This window comes from Herpailurus yagouaroundi, unplaced genomic scaffold (genome assembly GCF_014898765.1).
Source record: "Herpailurus yagouaroundi ecotype Mexico unplaced genomic scaffold, PumYag 490, whole genome shotgun sequence".
In the NCBI taxonomy this organism is placed as follows: domain Eukaryota; kingdom Metazoa; phylum Chordata; class Mammalia; order Carnivora; family Felidae; genus Herpailurus; species Herpailurus yagouaroundi.
The window spans coordinates 482,362-498,702 of NW_024412707.1; the positions used below are offsets into that span (position 1 = coordinate 482,362).

General features: G+C 44.8%; 1 protein-coding gene across 1 annotated transcript in view; it reads right to left on the reverse strand.

Moving 5' to 3' along the window:
- Positions 1 to 1,760: 1,760 nt before the first annotated feature.
- Positions 1,761 to 16,341, reverse strand: part of MAPK1 (mitogen-activated protein kinase 1) — a 111,530-nt gene continuing 96,949 nt past the window's right edge. The window contains exons 7-9 of the mRNA XM_040464641.1: positions 14,291 to 14,400; positions 11,890 to 12,015; positions 1,761 to 6,356 (exon numbers count right to left, since the gene is read on the reverse strand). Of these exons, the coding sequence (XP_040320575.1) occupies positions 11,899 to 12,015; positions 14,291 to 14,400 (227 nt within the window). The 3' untranslated portion in view covers positions 1,761 to 6,356; positions 11,890 to 11,898. The remainder of the gene's footprint in view (positions 6,357 to 11,889; positions 12,016 to 14,290; positions 14,401 to 16,341) is intronic.

Sequence of the window (16,341 nt, forward strand, 5' to 3'; positions counted from 1 at the left end):
GCAGGGTGACAGGTAAGGTGCTGGGTAGCCCCACCCTTGCTTACTTATAGGCGAATTGTACTGATTTCACAAAAGGGCTCTGGTGATTAAGATATTTGAAACTCACTGCTGTGTGGGATGTGTGCACACAGCAAAAATTCAAAAGCAATTAAAAAATCAATCCCCATTCCCATCCCTGCTTTGCTTGCACTAGTGACCTTCTCCCCACCCTGGGTAGTTGGCTCAATCTCAGAAACTCCACATTTTCTAGGCTATAGAGTCAGCTGGCTCCCCAAGGAATGGGAATACTTTAGTGTGAAGTAGAGGCAAAGAAGGAAGTAAAGGCACTGTCCAGGGTTTAGAAGGGAAAAAAGGGGAGCAGAGATTTCTGGGAGTGGTAATGGGGCCACTGGTCTCTCACTCTCCAAGGCAGTTTGTCATCCTGGTGACCCTCTGCAAGCAGACAGTCAGCTTATGTGCCCATGCTGCAAGTCTGCAGCAGAACTCCCACCAGTGCTTGGGCCCCAAACCTTTGGCCTTGGTGTTCCATGTGCCCCGGGGCCCCTGCACATCTCCTTGTCCCCTCCTTCCCACCTGAGATGTGCCCTCCCAGTCCTCCCACCATTTCCACAGCTGATAAGAGGCTTTGTCACCTTTTGGTCTTACTAAAAAAGGGGCGATGGCTTCCCTGCTCCTCTGGCCAAGAAATGAAAAGAGAAAAGCATCTTTACACCCAACACGTGATGGATCTTGTGTTCCTATCACCCCAGCCTCCTTGGGCCTCTGTTTTGCCCAACCCTGCAAAGCCAGCTAACGACACCACTGCACAGGGAAGAACATCCAAACCCCATGGATCGGCACTTCACGACAGACTTATGGGCATCATCTCAATCAGGGCCTCGCAGAGATAGGCATTCTGCTCATTTCCACTTCTCATGCTGGCTCTCCTTTATTCTTGGCAGAGACCGTTTCCCACTTCACCTGAAAAAGACCTGTGGGGCACAACCTCATTACATTTCCTCCTACCTTTTCTTCAAAGGACTTTTGTCTTCAGCTTTCGTTGTGCCAGGCTCAGAGAAAGAGCCCCTTGTGCTGTGTCCTACTTGACCCACCCCTTACCTGGCTCTCAGCCCTGTGAAGTCCAGCAACATTGTCTGCCTACCCCTCCTCAGACTCAAATATGGTCAAGCCCGTCACCTATGAAAACCCTTCTCCTCACACTCCTTTGTGGACACACCCAATCCCTCTCCCTCCTGAACACTTGAGGTTTCAGGTGGGTCTGCACCTGCCTCCACCTGCTCTGTAACTCTGTGACCTGAGCTTGGCTTCTGCTCTTCTCAGAGAGCTGCTCTGTGGCCACTGGTCAGCTCTAAATGCTCTGGTTCTGATTAAATACAGAGAACCAACCAAGATGTAAGTCTGTGCTGCCAACTGGAATGGCTGCGCTACTGCTAAGGTAAGGAGCTCATCATAATTAATGCGGAAAAAAACATGATTATTAGTAACTTGTGCTGAATAAGAAAGATGATTATAATTGATTTCTGTAGGATGTGGACAACAACAAAGGGTGTTAATCTCTCAAAGGCAAAATGAATGTGATAATTCTATAAGTGTTTCAAATACCTATCAATTTAGGTGAGATCAGCTCACTTCCCTGAAGAAAATTTCAGACAGGTGCTCCCCTCTCAGGTGAATAGAAAGCAGTTAGTTCGGTTAGCAGACATCTTAGTGCTACCTTACAACAAACAAACAAACAAACAAACAAACAAACAAACAAAGCATTTAGGAAGATCTTCCATTTACTGTTTGTTTTGAGGTACTGGGCTAGAAACTTAAAATATATTTGTATAATCTTTACGACATGCAAGGTTCCACTTTACAGTCAGGTCTGAGCATACAGGCTGAAGCACAGAGCAGCACAATGACTGGCCCAAAGTCAGCTGCAGTTATAAGCAGAGGGCAGGTTTTGAACCCAGATTTACGGGCCCAAAGCCTGTGTTCCTTCTATACCACCAATTCAGAAAAATATCCAGTGTTTCTGTCCTGTAAATAAGTCACTGTATGATGCCCCAAATTGAGAAGAACCAAATGTCCGAGAGTCCCTAATACACTCATGACATCTTGATCTGAAAAAAGAGGCTGCCAAGGACACCTGCCGTGGCGGCAGTGGCTGAAGTGCAGGAAGACGAGAAGAGATGCACATGGGTGCTGTGTCAGGACTCCCAGCACTGCCATCTTACCCCCTCTATAGCCAAATGTCTGAAGAAGAATCTGGAAAACCCGATAGAGTGCTAAAATCCCACTGACCTCCAGAGCACCAGCTTATGGTTCTATCACTGATTACTGTAAGCAAAGTCAAAATATGAACACACTTACTTGGGGAGGCATTGTAATAAAGGCCTAGACGACTTCATATTTTCACATATGAAATTCCAAGTAAACTATACATGCACAGTACTATGTTATTTTGGTAACACAGGGACACAATTTAATGATTCTAATTTTTTTTGTAGTTTTTTTTTTTTTACAAGTCAGGTGCCATAAACATTCAAATAATCCATCTTTTAAAAAGTACGTTTACAACATCAAAAGAATTAAGATGAAATATAAACCTTTCTACTTACAATTTTTATACAGATTAACCAAATCACAAATACCACAAATAAATGTTAAACTGTAACAATATAATGAATAAACATTCAGATTCTTAATAAAATCTTCCTTTAACATTTTTTTTAACTTACCATTATACTAAATAATCTATGCAGAGTTTTGGGGTACAATACCAAGAAGGCACCAACAGTACAAAGCAGATACAAAGCAGTTTCAGAACTTTCTCGAGTGCTCTACACGCATAAACAGCACAAAAAAGGCAACGAGCTTCAGGTAAACCTGGTGCAACCCCAGAGAATTCCTTCTGGATTCTCAGTCGTTTCCAATCCATGATGCTGAGCTGGATTACAGTGAGAGAAACCACATATCTACTGTTACATGCTTCTCATCTGCACTATAGGAGTTATCATATTTCAAACACCAGCAGGACAATTTTAAAGCATAAATGCTTTAAAAATGTATAAGCGAAAGGATTACTCAGATTTTCAAAACCACTACATTTACAAAAATATTTCCCTTAAACTTGGGATTGCTCCAAAACATTGATTTACAAATATAAAAGTATTATGGAAGGACCCAAAGCATGTGTGCATATGTATGTATTAACATACCATTTACCATACTATATAAAAGTTACCAATTTAAAAACCATATTAACATATAAGCAAATAAAGGTAAAACAGTCTCCTCTGAATGGTCTGAACATTATGTGGCATGTGGCGTGGGCAGTATACCTGGGTGACTCCTTACGTAGATCGAACCACTGACGAGCCATGTATGGCGCCAAAAGCTGACAGGACCCTACACGCCCATCGCCTATGCCTGCAGCAGCAGAACTGTGGACATACCATACACTGTGTACTGCACACAAACACCACGATATTCTTCTACCCATGCATCAAAATGGTCTCCATGTCTCCATTAGCTCTGAAGACTTGTGTCAGCAGAGTCATGAGTTCGCTCGAATTCATTCCACTGGCTTAGTTATTTTGTTTCCTACTAAATGAAAAGATTGGAATGTTTCAACAGGAATTTTTTGCTTGCTTTTTAGACACCAAAAAAAAGCCCTAAGTCTGAAAGTTTATTTGAGCTTACTAAGAATGGAGGCATTGTCACCAGTATGAATTTGGATACCTAATCAGGACATTTTTAGAGATGTTAAGAGGATCCAAATGATGAGCCTATCACACATAATAGCTAGTACTTTTCACAGGTACCTTGATTAGGACAATTCTCTGACCTGTTAAGCCAAGCTTGGCATGATTAAAAAAGCACACAACTTACAGCTACAGTGTTGCTGGAACGCAGTTAGTGGTTTCATGCCAATGTGACTCCACAGTTCCGTGGAGGGGATGGGAAAGCCCACAGTCCTCAAGTATTAGTAACCAAGGCTATGGCTTTCTGGTTAGAGGACTGCAGATTTACCTCCTAAAAATACTAACATTCCATTTAAAAAGTACAAAGAAAAAGAGTAGGAAAACTGTCAATGCTCCTTTTAAAATGGAAACTGACTCATCAATGTCTCAGGTAACAGTCAAACCTCTATCCTCTCAGTGCCCTGCAGACCTTTCCATGGCAGCTGAGCATGAAGTGAAAAACCACGTACTTTTGGGCAAGATTCTAGATGCGGTTCTGATCTCTGAGGCGGAGTCTGCCATCCTTCGTTAGCCCGTGACGTGTGAGCACCAGCACCCTGGGCCAGGTGGTGTGGGCCAAGTGACACCGGACAAAGCTTCCCAGCACCCGGCTGTGCCCAGCAGGAGGCTTGGGGCACACAGGCAGGCCCTCTTTAGAAAGAACCAGAGATTCCAAACTGAGATGTCTGGGCTTCTTCATCAGAGTTTGACAGTATTTTAGACCTATGATTTGAGTAAAGAAACACATCAGAGTTGATTCTCTGCTGTGCAAAGGGAAACTAGGACCCTACAAAAATGCCTTCTAAATCATTTTATGTAAACCAGTGTCGGGGCAGTGCCCGCATGGGAAGGGGAGGCCCACAAGCATTTCTGCTCCAAGCACAAACTGAAGCTGACTGTCCATTTGGACACGCTGATCCAGAGGAAATCAACACTGAATCTTAACATGAATATGAAGATCGAAGATGTACATTTATTTCCATGAATTACAAGTGCATTTCTGTTCATATTAGCAGGCAGTCTTTATATAACCCATTCTCCATTGCTGTCAAAAATCAAACAAGAAAAAAAGGACAGCTGAGAAATAAGAAGCTAAAAATAGAATTAGTTTTCCTAAGTGATCTGCTGGATAGCATTTTCCGTGGAACACAAACTCAGAGGTAACAATAAATTTTTCGTTTCAATCATAGGCATGTGGCACTTGGACAGTCATCTCTGCACAGAAAGCTGTAACAGTCATGCGAGGGTACAGTAATTATTGAACAAGGCAAATTTCTCACCACAGAGAGCAGTGGGGGAGTCAAGAGGAGGCACCGCACTGGGACAGAACACCAAGTCAACGCCACAGTGTGCAGTGGCAGGAACAAATACTTAAAGAGATCAATATAATATGGGATAGAGCTCCAAACATGATTTAGTGCTAGCTTTTTCTCATGGTCTTAGCTCAGCAGTATCAGAAACATTTGAGAGTACTTGATGACAGAACAGTGCTTCACGTCATGAGCTCATGAAGGCTTTATTACAAATTGTTATATTGTAGGTTGAAAAATGAACTTGAGATGCTGACATGCTGTAGGAGGAAAAAGAATTGTACACTTTCTCGTTTAAAGACGCAGGGCTCCTCTCTAAATCCTGAGGCATTGAATGTGGTTACACTGGATGTGGCACACCACTTGACGTAGCTTGGGGTATACGTACACCTGTGTGTGGAGCTCTGCCCCGTGACAGAGGCTGGTGTGGCCTGATGGCTGCTTCTCCAGACACTTTCCTTAGCACCCTGCTGTGACCTGTGTACATCTCTCACTAAATGCCGAGTGCAGCTGCCACTTTAAATCGATCTGCATAAGCCTTGGAAACAGTACTGCAGATAACACATTTTGGCAAGTGTTATACCTCTGTAAATGGTACAAGTAATCACAATAAATCTACAGAATGAGGCTGCTGGATGCAGTACTTCTTTCTTTTAGAAAAATGATTGAGTTTCCTAAAAGCTGGGCAAATAGCACAGACCTTAAATATGTTAGTGACTAACATGATATGAGAAAAGACAAGGGCAAGCGCCCCCAAAGATTCCCGAGACGGGAGCACTCACCGCAGGCTGCAACGTCATCCCAGGTGTTTCCACACACTCCTGCTCTGGGGACATGCTTACGGTGAAAAGTGCAAATAAGGGGCTGTCACTGACTTAAAGTGCCCTAGGTAGTAGCCTTCCCTATCATAAAGTGAGATGCCAGTGACGAGAGCCAATTTGGAAAGAACTATCTCTGGTGTGACTGCATGGGTCAGCAGGGCGTCACCTAGGAAGGATTCAGAAGAGGGAGGAACCACTGCATCTTTCAAACCAGAAAGCGATTAGTGACTAAAGCAACGGTAAGCAGTAGGTGCACTGAAAGTACATACTGCCACAGGTCACCGGTGGGTGACACACACAGGGATGCCAGGAACAGTTCTCTGGACTGAAGGAATTCTTTGAAAGCATAAAAGCCACAACTACCAGAAACCGCCCCTCTGAACGGCTCAAAGGAGTCAAGGTGGATAAGCCAAGACGGGCTGGAGACAGGACCGGGGTCAAGAACTGGGAAGAACAACACCGATGTCTGAGCACATCCAGTCCTCTGAGCCCTTGTCCTGTTGAAAAACAAACAAGCAAGTCTATGAGTTAAGAATGACCCACATTAAAACAACATTAGCAGCAGCATTAGGAAAATGGAGAAGTGAAAAGAATGAACAACATCATTACAAAAACTGGAAAAGTGAAGAAAAAGAAAAAGAAAAAAAAAAAAAAAAGGAAAAAGCACTCCTGCAATAAGGTCGTTTCACCTGGAACCACTCAGCCTATGCACCACAGGGCAGCTCCTAAGGGGCAGGCTTTGCCTTCAGTCTGTGGGCGTCTCTTCTCGGACACTTCAGAGGACATTTCTGTGACACTCACAGGGAACACACACGCATCCACCCCATGTTCCCAAGATGCCTTTTATTAACTGTGATACCCACCACTCCTATGGTCAAAACCAGAATCTGAAGGTCTTTGTAAAGAACACACATTTATGCAAAATGCTTGTCTGCTGCCTCCTATTCTATTTTTTTTTTTAAAAGTAATCTCTATGCCCAAAGTGGGGCTCAAACTCACAACTGTGAGATCAAGAGTTAAGTGCTTCACTGACTGAGCCAGCCAGGCACCCCTGCTGCCTCCTATTCTTACCAAGTTTCTTTTCCTCTCTAGATGACCAGGTAGGACAGAATCAACCACACAGCGTCAAGTGTGTTGTTTTAATGGTCAAGTTTCCGCTGACTGTTGACAAAACAAGACTAAAATGAAGTGCTGGTTGAAGTATGAAAGTTGGCGGGCCTAAATGCCGGTGAGGCAGGAACTGTGGCTTGGTTCCCACGGGCAAGAGATGGTTCTCATTGCCCAGGTCAGAGATGATCTGACAGCTATTTCCCCACCAGGTCTCCAGGACAGCACCCTGAAAGGCAGCAGGTGGCATCTGAAGATAGCCTTAGCTCACTTACACTACACTTACACTAAGTGAGCTCACTTAGCTCACTACACTTGACAGAGCCCACCTGGCTCTCCAGATGTCTGCATATGGGTCTCCTGCAAGAGGTCCACTAGGATCGTCACACCATCAAAGTGCAAGTAGCACGCATCTGCCCTCATTATTGTGGTATCTCTATTTTCCTTGAAGAGGTCACATTACAAATCAAACCTACCTTAACCCTTTATAGACTAGCAGTTCTCAAGGGTGAGCATCAGGATCCTCTGCAGAGCTTGTTAAAATACAGATTGCTAGGGGGTAGGGCACAGATGGACCACACTTTGGAGAACCACTGCCTAAGACATCCATATGTAATGAATTAAGTTCATCCCCAGGTCTCCGTTAGTTTTGTATCACCCCAGGGAGAAGTGAAAACATTACCACCCCAGTCATGTTCTGTGTTCTTGGTTCTGATGAAGAAGCCTGCTTGAGATGGCTGGGAAGGTAACTAAGTGTGTCAAAATGCAAACCAAATATACCTTTTCTTTGGAGAGACCCTTGTTGTTGTGAAATGTTTGCTAGTATGATCCAGCAGAATGTCACTTTGGTATTTCACAAAGCACTTTTGGACAAGATGGCTAGAGTCAGGGCAGGAAGGATGGGTCTTATAACCCAAATCTCTGATGGGGAGACGGGCTCAGAGATGGGAAATGACCCCTCTCTAGAGGTATGCTGTTCTGAACTGCAGCCAAACCTATCGGCTGGGAGAAAATTAATCAATCTACCTGAGAAAATTCACCAACAGGCAGATGAGGGAGAAAGGCAGGTACCAGCCTCTGAGAACAGGAGGCCTGTCACAAAGTTAACCACATACACATTCTTAACTTTAGTGGACACATTTCTAAAACTGACCCACTTAAACAAAATATAATGAACACACTTTGATTCTTTAAGCCCACTCAGGGCATCAGTAAAGCCTGTGAGCTTTATCCAGCAAGCAGGGGCTTCCTCTGGAGTAGTCTTTGTCATTCCCGCCCCCATAGGGGTCCCTATGGCTGTGCTCTGAGGTCCTGTGTGGGCATGTTTTTCAGCTCTTTCCTACGTAGCTGGGCAGTCAACATCACCCTTCTCTAACGTTCCTGTATGCTCCCAACACCTGCATCTCCCTGACTCTCCAGTTTGTAGCTTCTCATCTCAGTGTTATAGGCTGGGAACTCAGTGACACTGCTGCACAGTATTATGAACGAGTTCCTTGACCTTTTCCAGGGCACAGAACTACCCCAAGGCAGTGTGGAAAGCTTGTAAGAAAATGGGATTCTTGGTCCAAAAGACCTGGGCCTGCCTAATTTTGCCACCAGGATACAATCTTCAGCAAAATGCTTAGTACATCTTCGGTTTCCTCGATCATAAACATGGGCTGTGTGCTGACTTGCTACTGTAATCATCAAAATAATGTTTGTGTAAGAAACTGCCCAGAATTTGATGAATGCCCCTAGCTCCACCTTCCTCTGGATTCACTTTTATATTCCAGGTGACTAAATTATAAGCTAGTCCTGATGCTGCCAACCTCCTTAGATGGAGGAACAGATGGAACAGAATGTGAGAAAGCATGCACAGCAAAGTGTTAATCACAGAATCTAGGTGGTGGGAATGTGGGTTTTTATTGTAAAACTCAACTTTTCAGAATAAAAATTGTAATTTAAAAAACAGTGGAAGTAATGTATAAAAATCAAATTATGCTTACACCTGAAGTTAAAGATTGTTATGTCAATTATAATTCAGTAACAAAAAGTTGGGGGAAAAATTAGGCTATAAAGCAAACTAAACACAGAGTGACCGTCTTTGCCACCCCTTTCCCTGGTAACAAGCCCCAGTCCTGGGCTTGTAGAACTGGGGTGGACCTTGGCAGCTGCCTGAACCTCAGCCTGTTAATTTGGACTTCAGGAGGCAACAGGCCAGCACCCATGCCCTGAAGCTCCAGGAGCATCCTTGCCTTTGTCTTGCCGCCACCCCCCCCCCCCCCCACCTCCGCCGTGGCTGTTGCACTGCCCTTTTCCTCCAGTAGCTGGGCCAGTGATCCCAAGAGTGCTTGTTTTCTGAGGTCGCCCAACATCCTTATTGCCCTTGAGTCACCTGCCCTGATGCTTTACGACAGGAAGCAGCCTGGGAGAGGAGGGCTCCTTCGCAAGCCTGGGCTTCAGTCTCCCATGCGGGCTTGACTCCCTGGCCCCACACTGCTGAGTGCCTCCCCACACAGCAGAGTGTTCCCTTCCCAGCACCCTGATGCTGGCCCTCCTCAATCTCTGGGGCCCACACCTATCCTGGTACAACACCCACAACACTGTGTCTGACTCCTTGTTGTCTACCTGTGTCCTGCCATCAAGCTGCTAGAAAGCAAAGCCTGGGTCTTACTCATCTTTGCTGTCTTCCTACCTGGAACTAGGAATGCTCAATGGTGAGCAAATGAATGATGAAAAACTGCTAACTATGTCAGTCCTGGGTACTCTTTTACACTAAAAACATGCATGGCAGTTCTGTGTGTCATTGTTCCTTACTAGACTGTGTGGCCTTTGAGGCCGGTTTCAGGTTTGTTTGTTCTGCTCACCCATGAGCCTGGCTCAGAGGAAGCATGCGGTATGTGTGAACTCAAACAAGAACAAGATGGGTAAAAACAGAGGCCATCAAGAGGCTATTTCAGGAAGAGGAGCTGTTAAAGGGATTGTGAAGGAAGAAAAGCAACTGAATGAAGCAGCTCAGCTCAATATTCTAGGTCAGGGGTCAGCGAACCTCTTCATGTAAAGGGCCTGATAAAACTTTATCTACCAAACCTGGAGGCAGATGATCTGACTTGTGCAGACACAGGGAAAGGAGAGCAGGCTCTGGGAGAGGGAAGATCGTTTCCACAGTGAGCAAAGAGACCAGGAAGGAGACTCAAGGGGTAAAAATGGCTGGGTCCTGGGGATTGATTCCTGTCAGTGAGTACCCTTGCAGATTGTTGTACATAACAAATACTTTAACAGACGGTCATGCCATGAGGTATGGAAGGATAAATGAATCCAATCCTTGCAAGACTCTGTTCTCCTTAGCTCCCTGCTAAGACCTTCCCACTTTCTCTCTCTCCTTCAGACACTTCCCCAAGGGCTTGTTTACCAGCATGCTCCTAATGTCCTGTGAACACATGCTCCTTCCACACTTCACTTACTTTGAGTTTGTTTTTTAGGACACGTCCAGTGCTAGGCTAAGCTCCCCCTGACCCCTGGATGCTAGGGTTAGGAAATGTGAAGTCTTTCAGATTTTGTGTTCCCTCCATTTTCCTGAATGCACTGCTTCTTGCCTCCACAGCCTTCGTCCAAGCCTCTAGCCCTCGGTCTGGAAGCTTACAGATCTGTTTTGAACTCATCTCCCACCCAGTCTTCTACAACACTCCCTGTCAGACTTCTGAAAACCACATTTTCTGTCCCCCACACTTCAGAAGAGTGTACCCCCTACTGGTTCCCAACTCTTACTCTGCCTGGCTTCCACAGCTCTCTGAGACTGATCTGGCCACGTCTGTTCTCAGATCCATTCTACCTTTCCTCTGTCCTCTGTTCTTAATGACAGGGCTGGAGCTTGTGAACTGCACTGCTGAACTTCATTGGAGACTGGCTTCTGACGAGATTCTGCCAATAGCTGGCACGCAGGAAAAGCCAGGTTTCCTTTTTTCTGCTTCTTAGTGACACAGGACTTTTTAGGAGGAGGAGGGCTCCTGGCTTCAGAGGCAATGGATGGTGATGGTGGCTTCAGGCTCCAGAGATCCCCCACATCAGTGGCAGTAGAGGCTCCTGACCCCTCTTCAGTGAGGGTGATGCTCTAACAGCTGCAGTTAAACCAGGTGCCCAGCACCCTCGTTGTGTGATGATCAAGGACCCTGGCTAACACGGTTTTTCTTTTGCTCCTTTAGGTGGAGACTAGGAACAACTTCCTGCTGTTTAATCTGCAGGTAACTCCACCTGCTTTGCTCTCTAGACCTTCTAATGCCCTCTGATCAGTTATATGTCCTCTTGTGAAACACCCCAAGTAGCTTCTGCTTTTGAGCCTTGTACTGCCAACTCTCAGCCTGAACCATCATCTCCAGATCCCAATACATGAAAACAGAATGGACAGAGCAGGGAAGAATGGAGCAGAGAAAACAGTTATACTAGACTGTCACAGAACCCACTCTTCCCTACGTGCCCCCAGAAAGCCTCCAGTTCTGGTGCAAGCACAGCAGCCCCACGGCCACTAGTCGGAATGCTGCACATGACACAGGTGCCTGTGGAAAAACACCTCCAGCCCCTCCCATGCTGGTCTGTCCAAAGCATTTCCCCAGCAAATGCTTCAGGCCCTGGGTCATAATTATTTACTTTATTGCTCATTTCTACAGGGTTCAACACAATTCTCACTCCTCTGCTCACTCCGGAGTTCTCACACAATTCCTTCTCTTCTTTCTGTATGTTCTCTAAAAGCAAGATCTGTGTTTCCTTTTTTCTTGGAACACCCAGCTTTTAAAAACCTACTGATACCACTACATTGTCCACCACCCTTTCTGTTAAGCACATGAAGCTGCCACGTGGAGCTCAAGGAAATGCCTTTTTCTTTTTAGTAATATTTAATTTATATTCTCTCTCCATAGCCAGGGTTTATACGGCTAAAGCTCTAGGTACCTGACAAGTTTAAGACCTGTATCCGGGCTGGAACCTGGCCGTCTCTTCGAAGATGAGCTCTTTGAGCTTTTCCTTGGGCAGGTCGTCTAGCTCCATGTCGAACTTGAACGGTGCCTCAGCGACGGGCTGCAGGAGAGCACAGGACACGAGGTAGGCAGGAGTGGCTACGGTTGAGGTAGTCATGCACTGACTCATAAACGGCTGTGGCTTAGCCTCTGAAACGCATACAGTGGCGCTGACATCTATGAAAACCCAGGAGCTTCGACAGGCACCTATGTACAGTATCCTGCCTATGTGCTCCATGAGGTGCACTTCATAGGAGCATGCAGTAAATCGAAGGGGAGCAACTAAACCCACTTTGAGCACTCTTCTGAAATTATCACTAATCCCAGAATCATTTTCAAACTTTTAAGGCATTAAGTGTTGAAAAATAATAGAAGTTTACTGTTGTGGGGGTGGTGGTGGTACATTTATACTCAAATAAATGTACTTGATTAAATACATCATAGTATCTTCATATGAAGAAATATTACGGAGCCATTAAAAATGAAGCTGCAAGGAAGATTAATATCATGGGGAAATACGCATGTTTGTTAAACAAAATGAACCCTATTTTTTAAAAAAAATTTAGATACAGAAATGTAAGACTGGGAAGAAAATACTCCAAAATCTTAGTAACTGTCACAAGACTACAAAGTGATCTGTGTTGTAGTTTCCTTTAAGTTTTAATTTTTCAGCACACCCTATAAATAATCAGAAGGCTACTTAAGTACATATTTAAAATGTCTATATCAAAGAATCCCCATACATAATGATGAAAAAGGAAATTAGTCAATTGATATTATTTAAATTTTGATTTTTAAGTACCCCCAAACTAATGCCACGTTAACAGAACTAATCTGATGAGGATACCAGCTGTCACCAGGCACTCCTAGATTTTTATCCACGTGATCCTCACACCAGGCCTTTAGGGTAGGGAAACATGGACCCCAAATTCTGCACTAAGCTTTGTTCTCTTGAAAGGGGGGAAAAGGATTCATGTCCATTAGAAAAAAACAAGTAGAGGGGGGCCTGGGTGGCTCAGTTGGTTAAGCATCTGACTTTGGCTCAGGTTATGATCTCACAGTTTTTGAGTTCGAGCCCCGTGTCAGGCTGTGTGCTGACAGCTCAGAGCCTGGAGCCTGCTTCAGATTCTGTGTCTCCCTTTCTCTCTAACCCCTCCCCCACTGGTATTCTCTCCCTCCCCAAAATAAGTAAACCTTAAAAAAAAAAAAAACAAGTAGCTAGCCCTCTCTGAAGGACAGCTCTATGTGTGGGGTCACACTGGTGTCCTATATATGTCCTGCTGAGTTTGGGGTACTGCCCAAGGTCACAATTAGGACATGGGGGGCTCAAAGGGCTAGTCAGAACCCAAGCCTTATACTCTTACCTATTTCCCTGTTATTTACTATGTTGTAGGTATCTTTACAAGCTGCCTCCATTATTTCTGAGGGGAGGGGACAGAGATGGAAGGGGGCTGATTGAGAAATACTCTTTTGGTTTCTCCTTTCTCTCATTTATCAGCTTTTAACTTTTATACTTTTTCCCTTTCTTCTTCCATTTTCCCTTTTAATATTAACACATTCTGCTTGGTTCTCCCCCTTCCCCCCCATTTAAAACAAGTGTGCAGAGTCTTGTTTATGTATGATTCTCAACTAGAAAGATCCAAACGTTAGTTCATATTGCATTTTTCTTCATTACCGCCCAGAAAATAAAGTTAAAGAAAATAAAGTTAAAACTGAAGCCCCAGAAGAATCAAAGAAGCCAAGGAACTGGGACTTTCCTGGAGAGAACATGATACATTACCTGGATGTCCAACATGCTCTAAGGCTTGCCACATCCACCTCCAGTCTTACCACAGCAGGCTCTTGTGTGCCCATCCCAAGGAGGCATACCAGACATGAAGTCATCAAGCCACAGTGGGAAGTGTCCAAGCTGACCTCCTCACTTTGCAAAGCCCCTCCCCAAGCAGACAGCTGACTTCCTTTCCACCCTCAGGGCAGGCACTTTGATTCAGGTGGCTCTTCCTGCCACAGACCACAACAATGGTCTCTAGTCTTTGGACCCCTTCTTTATCCATGCTCCCCATTATCCATCCATTTCCCCTGCCCCACCCCTGCTGTAGGTGGCCTGGAGGAAGTTTTCTAAGATAGAAGAGGCTTGGGGGGTAGGGTGGGGAAGGGTTTCAAGCTGTGCCGACAACAGCACTAGACCTCAAAACACACAATATGGGCTGTTGAGAAGACGAAGTGTGGTACCATGCACCTCTCAGGACAATCTAAGTATGACATCTGGGCCCTTCCTGGTTGGGCCTGCTGCTGGCTGATATTCCTGCAGGAGCAACCAGGAGCACGGGTCTTACCTCATCACTTGGGTCGTAATACTGCTCCAGATATGGATGGGCCAGAGCCTGTTCTACTTCAATCCTCTTGTGAGGGTTGAACGTCAACATTTTGTCCAGTAAATCCAGAGCTACAAAGAGAAGGGTTTTGCAGTGGTGAGACACCAAAGAACAGTCACTGCATTACTTTCCATTTTCTGTTTAAGTAAACTGACCCACAAAACAATAGAGCTAAGCATCACCATGGGGAGAAGATACGATACACTGGGTGCCTATTATCTCTCTGACCTTCTTGAGACGGACCATCTGACAATCGCAGACCCAGACACAGAAAGGTAATGGGATAGTTAAAGGCTGAAAGTAGAACACCAGGGTTCAAACCCAAGTCTGCCTAAAAAACCTGGACTTTTCCTAAATTACTACTCTGCTTTGCAGGCATCTGAAACAAAGGTATTGTATATGTACTTCTCTTAAGTCGACTCCAAAGTCAGCTCTGCAATGATCAATTTATTTTTCAACACATAGAGAAGGCCTCCAAGGTCACAAAAGAAGACAACAGTCATTTGTCCTGTGTGGTTTCCAGGTCCTGGGTGAGATCCACGTGTGAAGCACAGGCCCCCTGGCTCAATGTGCAGCTTGGCATCTTTCTCCAAGGCCTAAAACACAGTATTCTCTCTTTTTTAAAAAAAAGTTTATCATGCCCACAAGGTACTCTGTGGATATCCCCTTGGACAAAACTGTTGTCAATAAGGATGTCTTCAGAGACCCTGCTCTTAAACTCAAGGCCCGACAAGAGGCCAAGGTCAAGTTTGAGGAGAGGTACAAGACTGGTAAGAACAAATGGTTCTTCCAGAAGCTGCGGTTTTAAATCTGTTTTGTTTCAGTCATTAAAAATACCAAAAAAAAAAACAAAACCCAAAAAACCCCCAACCCATACACACACACACACACACACACACACACACACACACACACACTTATTTATTTAAGTAATCTCTATACCCAATGTGGGGCACAAACCCACAACTCCTATATCAAAAGTCACAAGCTCTCCCAACTGAGCCAGCCAGGCACCCCATAAGTATTCTCTTGATCTGGCCAGTAGTCAGCAGCTGAACATTTCTTTCATGTGGAGAGTGCAGGAATAGAAAACAAGTGTGGGATCAACAGGACCAAGATGGAGGGACAGCTAATGAATAGCTGTCCCTAGTGGCCTCCATGGCTAGTATCCAGGCACCACTTCAAGCCATGAGGAAAGCCAAAGGTCATGGCTGACAGCAACTGGAACACAGGTTAAGGGAAATGTGACCAAACAGTTCCTGTACTTACTATCAGGAGCAGGTTTCAATGAGAAAGAACACATGCTAGGAAAGACATTATTGCTCTGGTAAAGTAGCAGCAAAGGGGGCTTTAAAAAAAGGTCTTTTATTTAATGATGTTTAGAACAGCGTTTCCAATTTATGTAGCAGGTCCTTTTCTCAAATTAAAGCTCCTGAGAGGGAGTAGGTAAGGAGCTACCCAGCTCTCTTAAGTCTTAGCTCACAGCCCTGTGGAAACCCTGAAAAATTCAAGGACTTCATGGAACAAGTCTGATAATTTACTCCAAGTCTGAAATACTACTAGGCAATATAAAGAATGCTGTTTTGGGAATGTAGTGATCAATAAACAAAACCAAAAATAAAAACACTGCCATCTACTCAATGAAGCCTTGTTTCTTAGTGATAACTGATTAGTTCAACCTCATCTATCTGCAAATTAGCATACATCAGTAAGTCATGAGAGAATGGTAAAAGAAAACCATTTTAGTCATTTACTCACTAAAAAAATGTGTTCAACCCTTGAGAGCAGCAGGCCAGTACACAGTCTGAATCTGAAATGACCAACTGGTTATGTGCCAGGAAGTCAGCCTTGAGAGAGCACATGGAGGCTGGGGAAGCACTTAGAGCTGGAGGTGACTGAAAGGGTAAGTATGAGAGTATGTGTATGTACATGCACGCATGCAGGTGCATGCCTGTGTGTGCATGCTCAGGTCTGGCTCCTACTTGTGACTTCTCTTGTTGCATGTTACCCGC